The sequence below is a fragment of the Atractosteus spatula genome, chromosome 15 (assembly GCF_055471065.1).
Source record: "Atractosteus spatula isolate fAtrSpa1 chromosome 15, fAtrSpa1.hap1, whole genome shotgun sequence".
Lineage (NCBI taxonomy): Eukaryota > Metazoa > Chordata > Actinopteri > Semionotiformes > Lepisosteidae > Atractosteus > Atractosteus spatula.
The window spans coordinates 15052510-15069661 of record NC_142720.1 but is presented as its reverse complement, the minus strand read 5'-3'; the positions used below and the strand labels follow the sequence as shown (position 1 = coordinate 15069661).

The 17152-nt window shown below is 37.6% G+C and overlaps 1 protein-coding gene across 3 annotated transcripts in view; it reads right to left on the bottom strand.

Annotated features, from left to right (window-relative positions):
• psme4a (proteasome activator subunit 4a) overlaps positions 1–17152 on the bottom strand; it is a 38521-nt gene that overhangs the window by 17416 nt on the left and 3953 nt on the right. For 2 of the 3 annotated variants that reach the window (XR_016094203.1, XM_088933883.1), the window contains exons 2-25: positions 15606–15746; positions 14665–14781; positions 13559–13618; positions 11521–11565; positions 10861–11010; positions 9047–9110; positions 8609–8683; positions 7918–8040; positions 7331–7423; positions 6293–6558; positions 5804–5990; positions 5470–5559; positions 5300–5364; positions 4505–4655; positions 4171–4269; positions 3916–3985; positions 3713–3780; positions 3026–3241; positions 2285–2442; positions 1946–2041; positions 1671–1726; positions 916–972; positions 709–764; positions 508–606 (exon numbers count right to left, since the gene is read on the bottom strand). Coding sequence is in view for 2 of the 3 variants with exons in the window: in XM_088933883.1 (XP_088790009.1) it covers positions 508–606; positions 709–764; positions 916–972; positions 1671–1726; positions 1946–2041; positions 2285–2442; positions 3026–3241; positions 3713–3780; positions 3916–3985; positions 4171–4269; positions 4505–4655; positions 5300–5364; positions 5470–5559; positions 5804–5990; positions 6293–6558; positions 7331–7423; positions 7918–8040; positions 8609–8683; positions 9047–9110; positions 10861–11010; positions 11521–11565; positions 13559–13618; positions 14665–14781; positions 15606–15746 (2602 nt within the window). In the remaining variant the exon portion in view is untranslated. The remainder of the gene's footprint in view (positions 1–507; positions 607–708; positions 765–915; positions 973–1670; positions 1727–1945; positions 2042–2284; positions 2443–3025; positions 3242–3712; positions 3781–3915; positions 3986–4170; positions 4270–4504; positions 4656–5299; positions 5365–5469; positions 5560–5803; positions 5991–6292; positions 6559–7330; positions 7424–7917; positions 8041–8608; positions 8684–9046; positions 9111–10860; positions 11011–11520; positions 11566–13558; positions 13619–14664; positions 14782–15605; positions 15747–17152) is intronic. The other variant, XM_088933884.1, reaches the window with a different exon arrangement.

Here is a 17152-nt window from a genome sequence, read left to right as displayed (position 1 = left end):
CTAAGCCTACATACTATTATCTAACCACCTCATGGTAATTTACATAAGCAGGTTAAAGCTAATATTAATCAAAGTTTGTGAAACTACCCCTTTGTATACTAATAAGCAGCACAGTATCACAACTAGGAAGCTTTTTTCTGAGATGGGTTGCTTCCTCTGATATCCAATTGGCCCCGCACAAAACACTGCCCAGGATGTTTGTTGACACGAGTTGTAGCCAATACTGTTTTGTTCTTGTTTCATTCTTCCTCAGTCAGTTTTACAATGTAAAAGCCCAGTGGAACCGAGGCGACTGATTGAGCTGAGACTAGTGAAACAGTGTCACTAGTTTTAATAAAATAATAAATGTGAATGAACAGAGGAAGAGACTGAAAAGAATATTTCATGTCCAGCATTTAAGTGAGAGTTAAAACTGTGTGTGCAATAGTGGTGACATTATAGAAGAAAAGAAAAATCACTAGCCTTTAGTTTACATATAAACAGAAATAAGCGGAAGTGGAGACTGACCCGATTCTCCATTGACTTTTTGACCAGGTTGAAGCTCTTCCATCGGGAGTCAAACTCATGCTTATGGGAGCCTTTAAAATGTAGCAGATCCCCAATAATCTGTGACAAAAGCCAGGTCATAAGTTAGACAGTGACAGAAAAGGAATTCAAGACTTTATTAGACATTTTCTACTTCTTGATGTATTTTCTTCAACAACCCACCTTTATGATTGAAAACAGGGACTTGGTGTCATCTTCTGAATTCTCCAGAATGTGATCTGAGCAAAGTAAATAAACAGATCAGTTCACATACTGTTCCACAAACGGATTTAAACAGAATGTTTTTTTCCACGTAGTGCAATGGTATCAGTGTTGCCTATGAAATGCAAAAGGAGTTGGGACAATATTGTACTGAATGGAGGCACTTACGCAAGAGTTCCCTCATTACTCTGCAGATGGCTTCTCTGTAGTTCTCCCTTGATGTGTCTGAAAAAAAATATGGGAAAGTTATTAGAGTGCATCTCAAGCATAAGGATGAGCAACTTTGGCTATTACCCACAACAGGGTGAAACTGTCTCTCTGTGCTAGCAGGAAGCGGCACTATGTCTGAAGGCATGCTAAAGCACTAAGTCAGGACACACTGCTCTTTGGCAATGTGTTTACACCTGTTAAAAATAAACTTCGGAAAGAAATTTAATCTCATTTTAGAAGACTAGAGATGAAGCCCATAGCATGACTCATGCTAATACTTTTCAATTCCGAGTTCTCTGCAAGATCATCTAAATATAACTTCCGTTATTGAAGAACATATCCAAGATCCCAAATGAACTCACCGTACTTTTTCATTAAAGGTGTGAGCAGAACACAGTATATGATATGTCTTATTCCGGTTAACTGGTTATCGCTGGACACATTTAAGCTACGGAGGTTGTTAGGTTCAGCTTTAATGCAGCAGCACTGAAAAGACCAATGATGTTTAAAATGTGAATTGATCATCTTAAACTACACTACTAAAATGTTTCCAGATATTTTTGTGTAGAAATCTGAAAATAAACAGTCTAACCTTCATTAAGAACCATTTGTATTTTTTCATTCAATAAATTGGAAAGCACCCACATTAAAATTATTTGTTGAAACTTTTTACAGCTAATTCATTCACTCTGTTAAAACCAGGACAGACCCACCATAGTCGACACCAGTGAAGAGTGTTGTCTCCTCTAAATTCACCATGCTTGGAACACTGAAGAGGAAAAGAAAAAAGATTACATTACGGCACAGTTTCCATTATTTTTTAATATTTTTTTCCTCAAACAAGGAAAGAAGTACACTGGCCAGACATTTACATGTCTGGCATATTTTTGTATTACAAATACAAACAGTAGACCAGGAAAGGATTATCTGAAAGGTTAGTTGATTCTGTCATGTGTGATGGGAAGGTATAACAGACAGGCTAACTCACAGGTCAGGGACTGGTTCTCCACTCAGTGGGGGCAGTAGGCTCCCGGCGCCCAGAAGACAGTGCTGTACAACTGACAGGCTCTGAAGGACATCGTCCCTGAGGGGAAGGGAGCACATTACACACTCACTCCTTGCCACATTCATAAAGGCCTTGGACTTCCTCAAGAAGAAAAAACACAGATCATTTACTTATGGTCACACAAACTAGAATTTATTGATTTTTTAGAGTGCATTTCTAACAACTTATTTTTCAATTTCCTATTCAATAAAATGGCGATTTTATTGTTTAAGGCAGTCCTCACAGTGAATCATGTAGGCCTGACTGGAATCACTGCCTGACCTGCTCATGTCAAGCTGGCCCCGGGCATGTCTCTGCAGACGGATCAATTCGGGCTGCAACAGGGTGTCCAACACATAGAAGACGAAGGTGGTCTCCTCTGCCCTAGGCACGTGCCACTGGATCTGCAGGTTCCACAGGTTGCCTGGCTTCCCCCAGTCCTGTGCAGACCACCCAGGAAACAAGTGCAAAAGATAATTTTTAAAAATGCTTATGTTCTTTCACTGTAGCAAGTTCTGATTTTAATATATAATTGAATAAAACCAAAAGAATCCACTTAATGATTCAAGCACTATCCCCACGAATGTAAATGTCAGATGTTTGTTATAACCAGTAATTGTTACTTAATTTTCCCTGCCGTGCATGTAACCTGATAGGATAAGAGCTGGGGTACTGATTTGGAAATACTAGTCTAGAAGGAAGAGTGACACCAACAGGTCCACTAATACCACTTGCAGCAGCAACCTGTTTTTCTAGATGTCTCCCATCACTATACTGGTTTAGTTGGTGGTAATGCTGTTGGGATCAAGCTTCTACCAACTGTGGCAAACATATCACACACTGGGGCAGCTGAAAACCAAGCAGGGAAGAAAACTCCAGACGTCTACAAGATTTGGGCATTATGTTCCTCATTCTATAACTGACAGCAGCTCACAGATGTTTCTGATAAAGATGAAAGAGTTCAAGTACAGGTCCAGAGCAGAGTCTTCTGCAGGGGACTGCCGGCTGTACCCCTGCACCTACCTTGATGGGGAGGTAGTTTGCAAGGGGCTTGTCAAAGCCACCTGGGATGCTGCAGTATTCAATGGGGTAGGTGAGGGCAATGGAGCGCAGAAGATGGTGCAGCAGGTTACAGGACAGCGAGTAGCCCTGCTTACACTTCAGGTGCAGCGTGCGCTGCAGGATCTGCACCAGTTCGGCCCGGTACGTCAGAAGCTTGTCCCCATCCACACGTGTGATCTGAGGAAAGAGGCAGGGATACAAACATGCTCAAAATCAGACAACATTCTGTTTTAATTAAATCTGAGGAAAACTAAAATTTTTGAAGTATAATGCAGTATGCTTTGTAGTATGTTCTTTGTTATTTTATGTAAAAACTCCCCTTATGTAACAAGTTCCCTTAAAAGTAAGTGTACATCTCAAATTCAGCTAAATGATTCATTATTAGTCAGACACACACCCAAATATTCCAAATGTACAAATAAATTTGGCAAATTATAGTTTAGGGAGTGACATTAATTTATATTTAAAACTGAAAAAAATTAAGATGTTACATCATTACACATGGATTTTGCTCTTATGATTCCTGTAGGGTAAGGCACTTATGTTTTCCATCTTTTTGTGTGTTTGGATTTCATCACTCAAAAATCAGGACAAACCATCTCATTTTGTTGCTGGGTTTGCAGCAGAATTCATTGGCTCCAGTCTCACCTCAGAGAGAAGCTGGAGATTCCAGAGTAGTTCCTTATCCAGCTCTTCCTCACGTAGCACATCATCATCTGCAAAACAGCCGTGATCATTAAAATGCTGACATAACCATATAGCTAACTAAAATTCAAAATCATGTCTTTCACCACAGGAGTTATTGAGAATCAGTTTAGCTTCAACTCTTTAACACTTTAAAATGCACTTACTGACTGTGAGCTGATTGACTGCATTACAGCAATATGGCACAAAAAGCTTCAAAGACTCTGCTGGATGACACTGAAAGGGAAAAAAACATCATTATCAGAACACTGCCACTGGTCATGGGAGCAATTCTGCATAGCACTGTAAAAGCTGCTTCACTTAAAAGAAGGTATGCACGATTCTGCTGAACAGTAGATTATGATTTACATGCAGAATGCTTTGTCTCTACAGAGGTCAGAAAGATCAGAGTGACCCCTCACCTTAGCAGCAGCTCTGCACATGTCTGCCACCATTCTCCCAGCTACACGCGTCTCAAAGATGTTTGTCGTGGCAAAGTTAAAAACCTTCTCCAGAGCCACCTAAACACAAACCAAACAAAACCTGATTTAAGAAAACAAAGAACTCAAAATGCATTTTGTTCTAACATTTTGTTCCTATTGCTATTACCTGTTCTTATTTTCCACTTTGGACAAACAGGGAGTAAACGGTCCACTCACTAGTAAATCAATGGGGTAGTTTAAATAAAAATAAACTAACCTTATATACATTATTCATAATCTTAGTTAATAAACCGTATCAGGCAGCCAAACGGACCTGGAAGATGTCTTTGGAGCACTGTGTGAGGATAGTACTAAATGTGGAGGACAGGCCCAGCTCCACCAGGCTTTCAAGGTGGGTCATCTTCTCTGTCTCAGTCTCCTCTCTGGTCTGCTCCAATGTGCTGCTGTCAATCAGTGCAAAGCACCTGCACATGGACATACACACATACACACTCACTGCCTGCACTAGACACTAGCATGCTCTACTCAAAAACAACTAGTGCCATTTTTACAAAATGAGACATTTTTTGACATCATTATTACACTAAATTTTAAAAATACCATTGCTTCAAAATACTGGGAAGCTGGAAAAGCATTTTAATCTACATAACTCTGATGGGTGCCACATAGCCATCTCTGACTAATGTTTATACAATGGAATGTATAGAGCAGAAAATTAAGTTATTAATAAACAGGACATCTGACAATGAGTCATCGATTATATATTAATGGTAAATGTGATGGATAAACTACTTTATATTGATTGCTCATGTATACCTTGAGTTACTGTAATCAAACCTTTTAAGATCCTAATTAATTTGAATTAAAGGCTGCTACATGACGTTTGATTTCACCTCACCCAAACTACACTATATTAATAACAATTACTGTTATGATAATTGTAACAAATACGGGTTGAGGCTTTGAGTAAATTGCTTATGCTAATAAATATACATTTATTGTAACATCTGAATTTCTCTTAGACTTCTACACAACAATATACACAAAACAATTCTATGTTATGCCCAATTCAGAATATGATGCATCATTATTGCACTTTTACACTCACCTGTCCATAAATTGCAAAACAAAGTCCTCAAACTCTGCTGAGGCTGAGCACAACTCACGTTCCACCTGAGACATACAGACAGCTCTGTTAAAATCAGGATTCAGCTCCTAAAACATGGGGCATTCTGCAATTACTAAAACAAGAATGAGCTGTCACCAAGAAATACATACTTCAGTAAGGTCATCTCTTTCATGAATTGCTGATGAACAGTCTACCAAAGGCACAAGAGTAGAAAATGTTGCAATGAACTGGAATGTGATCTGCACAAGAGACAGAAAAAAACAAAGGCCAGTCAGAATATCTTTATCACAAATATAGCAGTATTATGAATGTCAATTTTAATATAATTACCAATATTAAAAATTATTATATGTGCTTTCAGGAAAATATATTATTCTGCTCTCAACAGTATCGTAATTCCTGGAACAGCACACTGCTACTCTACTGAAGATATTTCAGTACAAGTGTTTGCAACATGGGGCTCCTTGTGTTTTAACCACGTACCATACACTTGCTGAAGTCATTGGGGTCAACTCCAGGCAGGGCTCTCATCAGGAGGGGCAGCATATGAGTTGGACCCTCGGGGAAGCGATGACCACCAGATACCAGACTACGTGCTACACCAATCATGCAGCTGAGAGTGGCAGTGAGCTGGTGAGGCTCTGTCAGCGTCTCCATGGCAGGGTAGGTCCTGTGAGATAGACAAGGCAGGACAGCTCTGTCACCCCACTCATAGTTCCACAATTTCAATGAAATATATTACACAGAAAGCACACAGACATCTCTTTTTGCTATGTACTCCTAAAAACCTGAGCCTGTAGCTCAATACCAAGGTGGAGAGGCGTAATTTCACAAGAACCACAATTATCACGTGATAATGTTCCAAGGAAAGCAAATAGGCATCATCTGGTTCCCATTAAACCAGTTTCTATCAGCTTCAATTAATGAACTGGCCCTTCTTTAGAAGTCGGTGCTGTGTATAACTGCACTTACTTCTCCAGCACAGGGGGGATGACAAGCTCAGGCCTCATCAGTGCCAGGTTCTGTAAGGCCTGTGCAGCCTCTAGGCTCCCAGTCTTGCTGAATATGGCCAGGAGCACTGGCTGCTTCATACTTTCCACAAAGTCAGTGATGTCTTGCTCCGTCAGCTTGTGGTGCTCTGGCACTGTGGTGAGCCATGTGGGCTTCTTGTAGCGTTCCTTGTGCAGCCTCCTTACCACACTGGCTGGGAGTCTTTGTAGCAGCTTCATTAGCTTCATCTGCACGGACAGCAACAAACACATCACTGACGCCACTGTGCCAAACCATTCTGAACAACACACACTACTAACTACAAGATGTCTGTCACAACAGAAACAGAATATGACGTCTTATGCAATAATATTCAAACACAGTCTTTACAATACATATTATTGCAAATATTATATATGAATGTAATATATATTTCTATTATAATATATAATTATATGATATTATTTTATATATTATAATAATATATATAGATTTATATTATTCCTTATTAAGCTTTTGACAAGTCCATTCTTTGTTTATCCATTTCTACATACAAAGATTCAGACATAACTTGATATTCACAACCCGGTGTGTCTGCAGATTTGTAGCATAAATTTACATTCTTTATATTCATTTATTAATCTCATTCACTCATTTATTAAAATGGTATGAACACAAAATGTACAAACAAATTTATCTGAACAAAATGCTTGGGGTCTCAGTACTGAAAAGTGCAACAGAGACAGGTTTTGGAAGCAAAATGCACAGCAATAACCACGTGCAGCCATTTAAAGCAGTACTGAATCAACACTTGTCACAATACCTAAATTATATACTAAAGAAATTATATAGAAAGAAAGTAAGCACTACCAGCAGTCAGTAAAAATTCAACTCCAGGTCAGACCCCTAAAGATATTTAGTCCTAAGCGACAGTACATGAAAACTATCGCTATGCTTTTTTGGTTGCCCAATTCTAAAGAAGGGATAGAGAGGCATAACTACTGAGCTATAAGCACTCACCAGCCATCTTCCATTGTTGGAGGGATGGAAGAATGAAGTAATGCTGTTGAACAGCCCACTGAGTTGTTTCTGTGCTTGTTTGCTGGGACCACCCTATCAGAAACAGAAAAGTGCCTTCACTGCCTGAACATAACTATTACCAACATGGTGTACTGGATAAATTTTAAATATAGCAGAAAATATGGAAGACCATGTATTGGCTTAAAATTAGTTATAAAATCAAGCAGTAAATTAAAGCTAATATTTCCTAGCCAAAACAAAGGTCACTGCTGTTGTCACCACTGTATCTATTATTGGGTCATTACAAAGAGCATAAGCACAATAGTTATGGAGAAATCGAGAAATCCAAAAGTAGGCAATTAAAGTTGTAAGTATTCATGTATAAAGAATTTTTAAATTAAAAAGATTAGAATTTAAAAAGTAATTTAAAAATTAAGCAGGGGAAAAAAATTAAAGTCATCACTTCCAGTGTAGTGTGTGCAGAGTTACTATATAAAGCAATTTATTAACTCTTAAAAAGTAATTTCCCCCCTAAAAAAATAATCCTTTAAGAATGTGACTGTAATGGATTACAGCATGATACTGACCAGCATTGAGGAGACCCAAATGACAATATGGCCTATATCATAGGCATTTGTCAAGTATCTTGGAACTAAAACTTGGCTGCTTCCCACAGGAAGATTTAGACTTCTGAGAATTCTGGTAAATATCTGTAATGAAAAAAGATACATTTCACACTCAAAAACAGGTTTATTACTATTAAAAACACTACACTAGTAACACACAGTGATGAGGGGAAGAGACACATGAATTTTTACATATTGTATTGTAGTACTCAATTTAGTTTGTATTATAATATCTCACAAGATTAAACATAATTTATAAAATGTCTCTTAGCAAAGTACTGAATGCTTTGTAGACCAGGACCACAGCATCAACATCCAATTCACCAACACAGCAAACCACAACATGTTTTCAATTAATTCAAGTCAGATATACCAACTGCTGACTGATAAATAACCAAATAAAAGGAAGGCAACTGGAATGCCTGCAATAAGATGTGTCCAGACTAGTGAAATTGGTGAAAAAAGCTCATATTTTAAGAATTAAAGCACCTTATTCTTGATATACACACTTGCACAGGGAGTGTCATCAAAACCACTGGCCATGTGGTTGACAAGGGCACAAAATTCACATTAATAGGCAGAAATTAAAATGTGTCCCAAAAAGCCCCACTGCTGAACTCCAAGCATAAATCACTTCAAACAGAACACTCACCTTCGGAATATAAGGATCCCAGTCGATATAACCTATGTTGTCACTTGCCAAACGAGCAAAAAGGCTTACTAGATGCTGGGGAAAAATATTGCGCATAAAGAAATTAGACTTTCTCTACATTTAGGAATGAAGAGAGAACATTCAACAAAATGAGAACAATAGGATCCACAAATTAAGTCTTTTTTTATGACTGCAGCTTTTTCCCTGATTATCTCCCAAAGATAAAGGGAACTAATATTTGCCTATGTACCCTTTCAAATAATCAGAAAATATTAAGTAATACTATTGTGAAGACATTTGCCAATCAAGACTATGCACTTTCAAAGATCATAATGACTCTACACGCTATGTATCAAAGCCTGAGTACTTTTTCACCACACAGTGCTACTGTGTAAATATGGCCTTGTGGCAAGTATCCTCAGAAAGTTTAAGACTCACCCCTTCCCATCCTGGGAGGTTCTGAACAGACACCCACAATTTAATGAATTCAGGAAACCAAAGCCTGGGGGAAAAAAAAACAATGCACAGAATTTAAACACAAGGATGCAGGAGACATACAGTAACATAATATACATAATACACTTATGTATAAATGCATTTAAGCATTCTGCACTTAATTAATATTTTATGTGAATCTAATAAAATATCCTCAATTTTAATTGTTTACAAAAAAAATAATATATACTGAGCATGAAAATAAACTTATCACTGTATGCATGTATGTTTTTAGAAAAATAGGTACACAGATTCTGGATAAAGATTAGTGATTTTAGAATCATTCTGATTAATTGATCAGTCATGAATGATAGCAATTACAATCAAATGAACAAAAGTGTCTCATTTGTAAAGAAAACAACATTTTCAGGCCATCAACACGATGAAGCAACTTCTCCGGTAGACTTGCCAACAGTAAAGACAAATGCTCATTAGCAAAGAATCAAGGTTTTGTGCAGACCAATGGTTATCTTGTCTCATCACGAGAGAATGCTGTATCTGCTTGTTTGTGTTCTAACGGGACTCTTAATCACTGGTGCTAACCGGTGCATTTGATTAAACAGCTGTCCCATTAGTCTTTTTTCAAGCACTCAGTGCTTGGTTCTTAAAACTGTCTAGGCAAAATTTTATTATTTCCAACACCTCCAGCTAACAGGTCCATATGCAGTCTCTCTTCAACATGCTAATTAAGAATGTGTTCCCTTCTTTGTTCCTGACTAAATAGCAGTTAATAGGCAATCAATTAATCAAAAACAGGTTGGAATGACAATGTACAAAACACTCTCACAAAGAGTTTTTTTCTTCATCTGCATAAGTTCAATATGTTACATGGCAGCCAACATCCCTGAATGAGGGAATTTCTGAAACAGTAATTTGCACAGGGTTGATGCGAATTACAAACCCAATGCAAAAAAAAAATAGGAAACATAAAAACACACCTGAAACAGAAAACTGAAATCAATATCTAATAATTATAATGATAACAATAACTGTGATTAAAACTGTGGCAGAAGATACAGCAAACACTTGGACTATGGCTGTCAATGAGTGTGGACTAGACATGCAGAACAATACTGTGATTTCTGTGTACAATACACCAATCAATGAGGCCCAGATACCATGTACAGTTGCTAAAGAAATCCACTTAAAGTGACTAATGACAATTGGATTGCACTGGTACTACAATGACCAAGACAGAGGGCCTCACTTGCTGCTCACCCTGGTGTGACAACATTCCAGCAAGACAATACACATCCTCATACCTGTATAATAATAACGTTCTTAACAATGTGACAGTTATGCCATGGATGTTCAACTCATTCAACTAGCCGCAGAATGAGCTAAGAGGAAGTGTGAAATCTAGGGCTCACAGACGAATGAAAAGGCTCTTTCTTGTCCAGACTCCATGGGACTCAAGTGAGCATCTGTGACCTGGTCCAAAGTGTGCATCACAGAGCTTGCATTGCTTCCAACAGTGCCCACGCACGGCTCTAACCTGTGACTTTCACAGCAGACCCCCCACTGATGACAAATGAATAATGAATTTATCTATATCGTGGCTGTTCGATCAAATGTTAGTGTATCTGCTCCAAATAAAATGGTCATTTTTCTCACAACAACTTTGTATTTGTGGCAGTTCAGAATGTGAAGTTTCTTTAACGCTCAGTATATATTGCCAATATATTATGATAGCCATGCCGTAGATGACAGAACGGAAAGGGAAGCTCTGTCATCTGTGAGAGGCATCTGGTACTGACTTGAAGCCTTTGTGGTGCAGCTCAGGAGGCAGAGTGGTGGGCAGGAAGAGCTCCAGATAGCTGATGGCCTTCTGCATGGTTACATCAAACGGACACAGAAGGGGCCTCCACTCATCCAGCATCTCCTGGGTAGCATCTTCTGGGAAATACCTGCAAAGCACAACAGCATGTCAAAAGAAAGCACAGAGCTTGGTTTACACACTTCTCCATGACTCTAAAACTCATTGAACATCTTTGTTTCCTAAGTATCTCCATTAATTTACAAATTACTGCCCTCTATGTTGTCTATGGAAGTTCTTTTCCTCCCTACTCTGTTCCTTTGCCTCATAATGCTTTCATTCATTCCCCACTCACCTCAAAAAGCCAACTCTAACCTCATACTGTGGAGGCAGCTCTTTATGCTTTCTTAAGAGAGGCTTTGCCATATTCCCTTATCTAATGCAGTGACTTTACTTTTAGCACTCTAGTAACAGTAAAAAAGCTACCCTACTTAAAATATCTATTCCAAAGTTTATGTAGTAGGAACACCGTTTGCTTTATTCAGCAGAAAAAGTAAAATAAAATGATAACTGTTCTGTACAGTGAAATGCCATGTTCAAACAACCCACCACCCCCTTATTCATTAGTTGTTGGTTTACTAATCTGTTTAAACATACTTACGGTCTACTGCTTTTTACAAGTGTTTTCAGCACATTTTCAACAGAGCTGAAAAGTGGAAAAAAGGACAATCAGACACACTCAATTAAATGTAACAATAAAGAACTGTTAACCAGTAAAGTTGTGCTATTAATACCCAATACCATCTTGAGTACATGCATAATATAATCCATCTGCACTGAAAGTGAATTAAAGCTGAGAACAGTGCTACTTGAATACAGTGGAGCTGTTTAAAATAGATTACCTGTAATGCTTTATAAAGTACATATCCTACAGTTACCCCAGTGTGCTGGCCAAATTTCCTATTCACCAATCATGGTCTCTTAATATTCCCTATGTATGAATTGGCTTCATCACTCTGTTCTCCTCCCCACTGATAGCTGAAGTGTGGTGAGTGTACTAGCACACTATGGCTGCCATCGCATCATCCAGGTGAGGCTACACATTGGTGGTGGAGGAGGGGAGTCCCCATTACTTGTAAAGCGCTTTGAGTGTCTAGAAAAGTTCTATGTATGTGTAAGGAATTATTGTTGCTGTTAATAATAATAATAATAATAATAATAATAATAATAATAATAATATGGAACAAGTAATAGCTTTATTCCATGCGGAAAAGAGAAGAAAGAAAACAACTTTTCGTCCGTGGAGCCTTCTTCAGGTGTGAGGATTATTATGATTATTATTTATTAATAATTATTAATTTTATTAATTATTATTATTATACACAGCTCATTTTAATGGCTATATGTAGTCCACTGTTTTTGTCATTATGAGTTTAGATAAAAACTGATAGACAAGATTTCAACACAAGTTCACTACAGATATCTGCTAGTACCATATCTATTCAAATACTTCTTCTCACTTTACAAGGTAACTAAATAATGTATGATCAGCTGTTACAGAACAAATCAATTCTTTGAACTGATCTGGAACCAGGGAATCTGGGAAAAGGAATATTTCTTAAGGTTTCATTTAGAACGGTCACAAACTGTCCATTGATTTTATAACTGACAAATGTTTAACTCGTTTTATAATATTGAATGTAGTACTGTTTTCTTCATCAGCTATACTGTTCTCTAGTCTTGCAATAATCTACATTAAAAAAAGACTGTACAGCATGTCTCCCCCCATGTGAAGGCCACTGTCTCTTTACCTGCTTAGGCCTCACCTACTGAATGCAGAGGGTGTTTGGAAACACAGGGTACATCTCCACCAACACAAAAACTCCAAACAAATACCACATCAGCAGGATGTTTGTAGCCTAACTCAAGTGTCCATCACCTCAATTTTCCACTCTAAAATACTGTTAACAAAACCTGTCCCAGGATACGCCTGGCCAGAGTTTACTGCTCACAGCTGTAAGAAAAGTTGCAGTTAAGCCAGCAGATGATTGTGTCACACTGTGCAGAGCTGCAGTGAAGCACTGGGTTGTGAAGATTAATTGCAAATCTACACTGAGGACATGATCTTCAAGAATATGAGCTCACATGAAAGTGGAACATTTCTGCGGATCTTTTCTTTTCATCTCTTTGCAATCAAGCTCATAGTGAGCTTCACTGAAGAAGAGATGAAGTTCCCTCAAGTCCTCACTGAATACAAACACCAATGGAGTACTGGGCAATGTCATATTCCAATAGAGATCTGGTACTGGCAAAACCTTAGTTTTAAACTGGAGGTGCAGTTTATATTCATACCAGATTACACAAAATAATGATAATAACCATAATTATCCTTCTCAAATTCAATATTCATACGAAGTTATTCACATTACTCTTCAGTACTGGTGCTGCAAGGTTTAAAATATTACCTAAACTACAATTTCATGATTAGTAACAGTTCAGGTGAACTAAGCAAGAAGCACATTTCAGCCATTTCAATAGTGTTAAAATATTGACAACCGTACTGCAGTGCGAAATTCTCACATGAGTGCTGCGTTAACATTGGTTTTATTAGAGCTTTGAAATCATCCAAGCTGCAATGGGACTTTTTGAAGACACATGCAATAAACACCATGAGAGCCCAAAAAAAGTTTTGTCCTTACCACCTCTGTAAAATATTTAGCACTATGCTTTTAGAGGAAGCCGAGTCTAGCCGTTGAGAACTGAATATGAAAAAAGAAAAGGTATAAGGGAACATTGGAGGAACAGTCAGCACAGCTCGTGGCTCTGAATACGATCAAGAAAATAAACCTCATCAAGACATTAACCTAATGCAGAATTAACAAAGCCTTTAATAAATGAACAACATACAAGCAGCTTGTTGCTCTTCGTGAATTTATTATGTTTAATCACTGGATATTAAAACACAATGTTCCCAAAACACCATATGAGAACACATCGCACTGCATGCTCACAGCAGCACATCTGTGCCACAATGGGAAGGTACCAGTGGATGGGGGCTGGGGTGGAGAGGAGCAATGGAACGACCCTGGAATAGTTAAATATACTGATTTCTTCTCTAACCCATGCACATTAAACATCTGAAGCTATGGTGAAGAACAGCTATTCAAAGTGAAAAAGAAAAAACGGCAGCATTTGATACATCTAATAGCTTTAACAAATCTGATGAAATTTCTCATTCAGAAGGATATCAAAGACCAGCTACAAACAAATGCCAGCAAATGATTCCTGACTACAAAACAATTTTTTAAAGACCATGTACAATTACACACAAAAAAGATCACCAGCTATAATAGTAAAACTGTGATAACAATTTGAGTAAAATGACCAAAACTTCCTTTAAAGGACTGAATTTCATCTCAAACAGCTATGTTCACAACATACGACTTAACTGCAGGACTACAACTACAGCAGAAAACCCTGACAAGGCCAAAAAATAGTATTTTAAAAACATACTACAGCAATCACAGGTTAAATACTTTGGAGTTCCACCGTTTGCTTGGACATTAAAACATAAAAGAAGAAATTCAGTCCAATAGACACAGCTAGTATATTAGCACATGTATGGGAATATGAGCATGTCAAGGACAGAAAAGAGCCACTGGTGTGAGGTTCAAGGTTAATGCTGCGATGAAAGTAGAGAGCAAGAGATCTTTGAAATAGGATTAGTTTAGAAACACCTTGCCACCTCAACGTCCTTTGTGGACTGTTAGAACTGATTCTATAGTCTAACAAAGGTAACACCTACTTTGGAAACCAATTCAGCCCCAGGTGCTCAGTCTTGGAGTAGAGAATTCTCTCTAACATTTCATATAGGGGCTGCCAGGGCAGTTCTAAATCTTCTCGAGAAAGAAGTTCTTTCTTCCTGGGGAAATAAAATTGAGATATTTATTAAATCAATTCACATACAAAATATTATTGTTATGTAGTTCTAATATTAAAACAAAAATACGTGTATCAGAATACTTACACAACTAAACACGCAAAGGTTTATTTCATGCTGAGAAGAAAAGAGACAATGTTTCGGCTGTGGAGTCTTCTTCAAGTGACATCTGTGGAAGAAGGCTCCACAGCCGAAACATTGTTTCTTTTCTTTTCAGCGTGGAATAAACCTTTAACTGTTCCTTTGCAACCTAGCATGCTGACGCAGCTACCTACTGGAAGTTGTACAAATAGTTTTGTAAAAGAACTACATAGGCTCTATCTTGTTTCTGTAGATACATATAGAATCATACACTATAAATGCTATGGACAAGAGCTGCCATCACAATGTCATCTCCAGGCTGCATAGACATCTTACGGTGTTACTCATGTAACTTAACCTCTTTCATTTGTGTAAATGCATGCAGTCTGGTTCATGCAAGAGTGTCATATATAACCTATCATAATGCAATTATAGTGTCACCCTGATTATTCTGACAGCAAATAAATTCAAGTTAGATCTTGCGAATCTGCAGAATAATTTCCTTATTTAAGGTTTTTCAGCACTAATTGATTCAATTATAACACCTTTTTTTAAAGCAAATTATATTGCTGGGTTTCAAATTAAAAGAAAACAATGGTTTCAATACAGTAATTCCACTGAGTGCAGCTGTAGTTCAGCAGTGACAACTCCATTAAAAGCCAGCACAGCTTAGATATTTACTGCATGGGTCTGTGACAGGTGTAACTGATTTTTATTAGACTCACTTCAGTAGACTGATCAAGAGGCGTGCAAATCCCTGCATCATACTTATTTCCAGTTTAGGAATGGTCACCAGCTCATAAAGCAGCTTAATGAACAGTACATGATCTTCTTTGCTGAACTTTCTTCCATACAGCCGAATGTACCTGCAAGAGAACACATGGGCAGACCAAGAGTATTATTCTTCCTGGCAGAAGCAGCAGATTCACAGACTACCTAATGTACCAAGTAAATAAAAAAAGAACATCATCATTCAGTTTCTATGTAAAATATAAAGCTAGAGCAGCTATTATGTTTTTTGTAGGCGCACTATCCTTTTAATAAAATTAAGCGCATCGTAATCATGCTTCAAATAAGGGATTTCTCATTGACTCAGAAGAACTACAATACACTGTGGTTTTCATTTTCAGCTAAACTCTCAGTTACATTCTTTGATAATTTTAATTCACAACAGAATTTCATAACAATGCAATTAAGGGCTTAAGTAACAATTACAAAATCTATCCTGAACAGCAGTTTAAAAATAGTTCTAATAGTAACAATTTCGTATGTACTGTATAGTCTCCTATATGGTTGATTTCATGGGTGCAGTCCATAAGCAGAGAGTTGTACAGTAAGATTAAGGAAACAGCACTTTCAGATAATGTGGGGAAAAAAAACAGCACATGCAGTTTATGGTGGACCGGTCCACTGCAGGTACGCACAAACACTGCTTCATCATAGATTATGATTTTGTGACGAGAAAGTGGCTCATTTTTAACATTAGTGGCTTAAAATGAATCTAGACCTATTTGATAAAATTTTCATAATGGTCTGTATATTAAAACTCTTTTGTAAGCTAGCTATTTAGATTCCACTGTGACATGCTCTAGAAGTGTCTGTACAGTCTTCAGTACAGCACAACAGTTACTGTTAAAAGTTTACCACAAAAAAGTTTGCTCTTGTTTTTCCAATTCAAGTTATTAATAACAGTTATTTTTTCACCCCAAGCTGAGACGATTGGATGTTTTGCTTCTCAGAAAGTGGGTGTTTGCCTTGAGAGATTGCCGTGAGAAGGAAGAGAGAATATTATGCCACCCACAATTGTTAAAGATCATTGTCGTGACCATCCTTTATGCATTGTTTTTGAGTTTTAACTAATACTGCGAAAAGCAACAGTGAAATTATGGAATTATAGAATTTTGTGAGAATTATTTTGTTGTAAAAAAAAGTAATTTTTCAATATCTTCAGTCAAATCTTGCTTAACTGTTAAACTTCAGAAGTGTTGGAGAAATGCCTAAGAAATAATTTCAATGAAAACCGATATCATTGTTGTCTTGAATGGTAGGCAAGGTTCTGTGAAATAAAAGAGAAATGGTCCTGACAGGGCAGGATTTGCATTTGTGATCTAAGTGTAAGCAATGGGTCCCAGTAACAAAAGCCCAGAAGACAGGCAGCTACACTGAAAATAGTACATTTGTGGCACGCTATTTCTCTAACTGAAATTTCACAAGGTACATTTTAGAACAAAAGTTGCAAAAGTGTAAAATTAAGCACTGAATTAGAGATGAC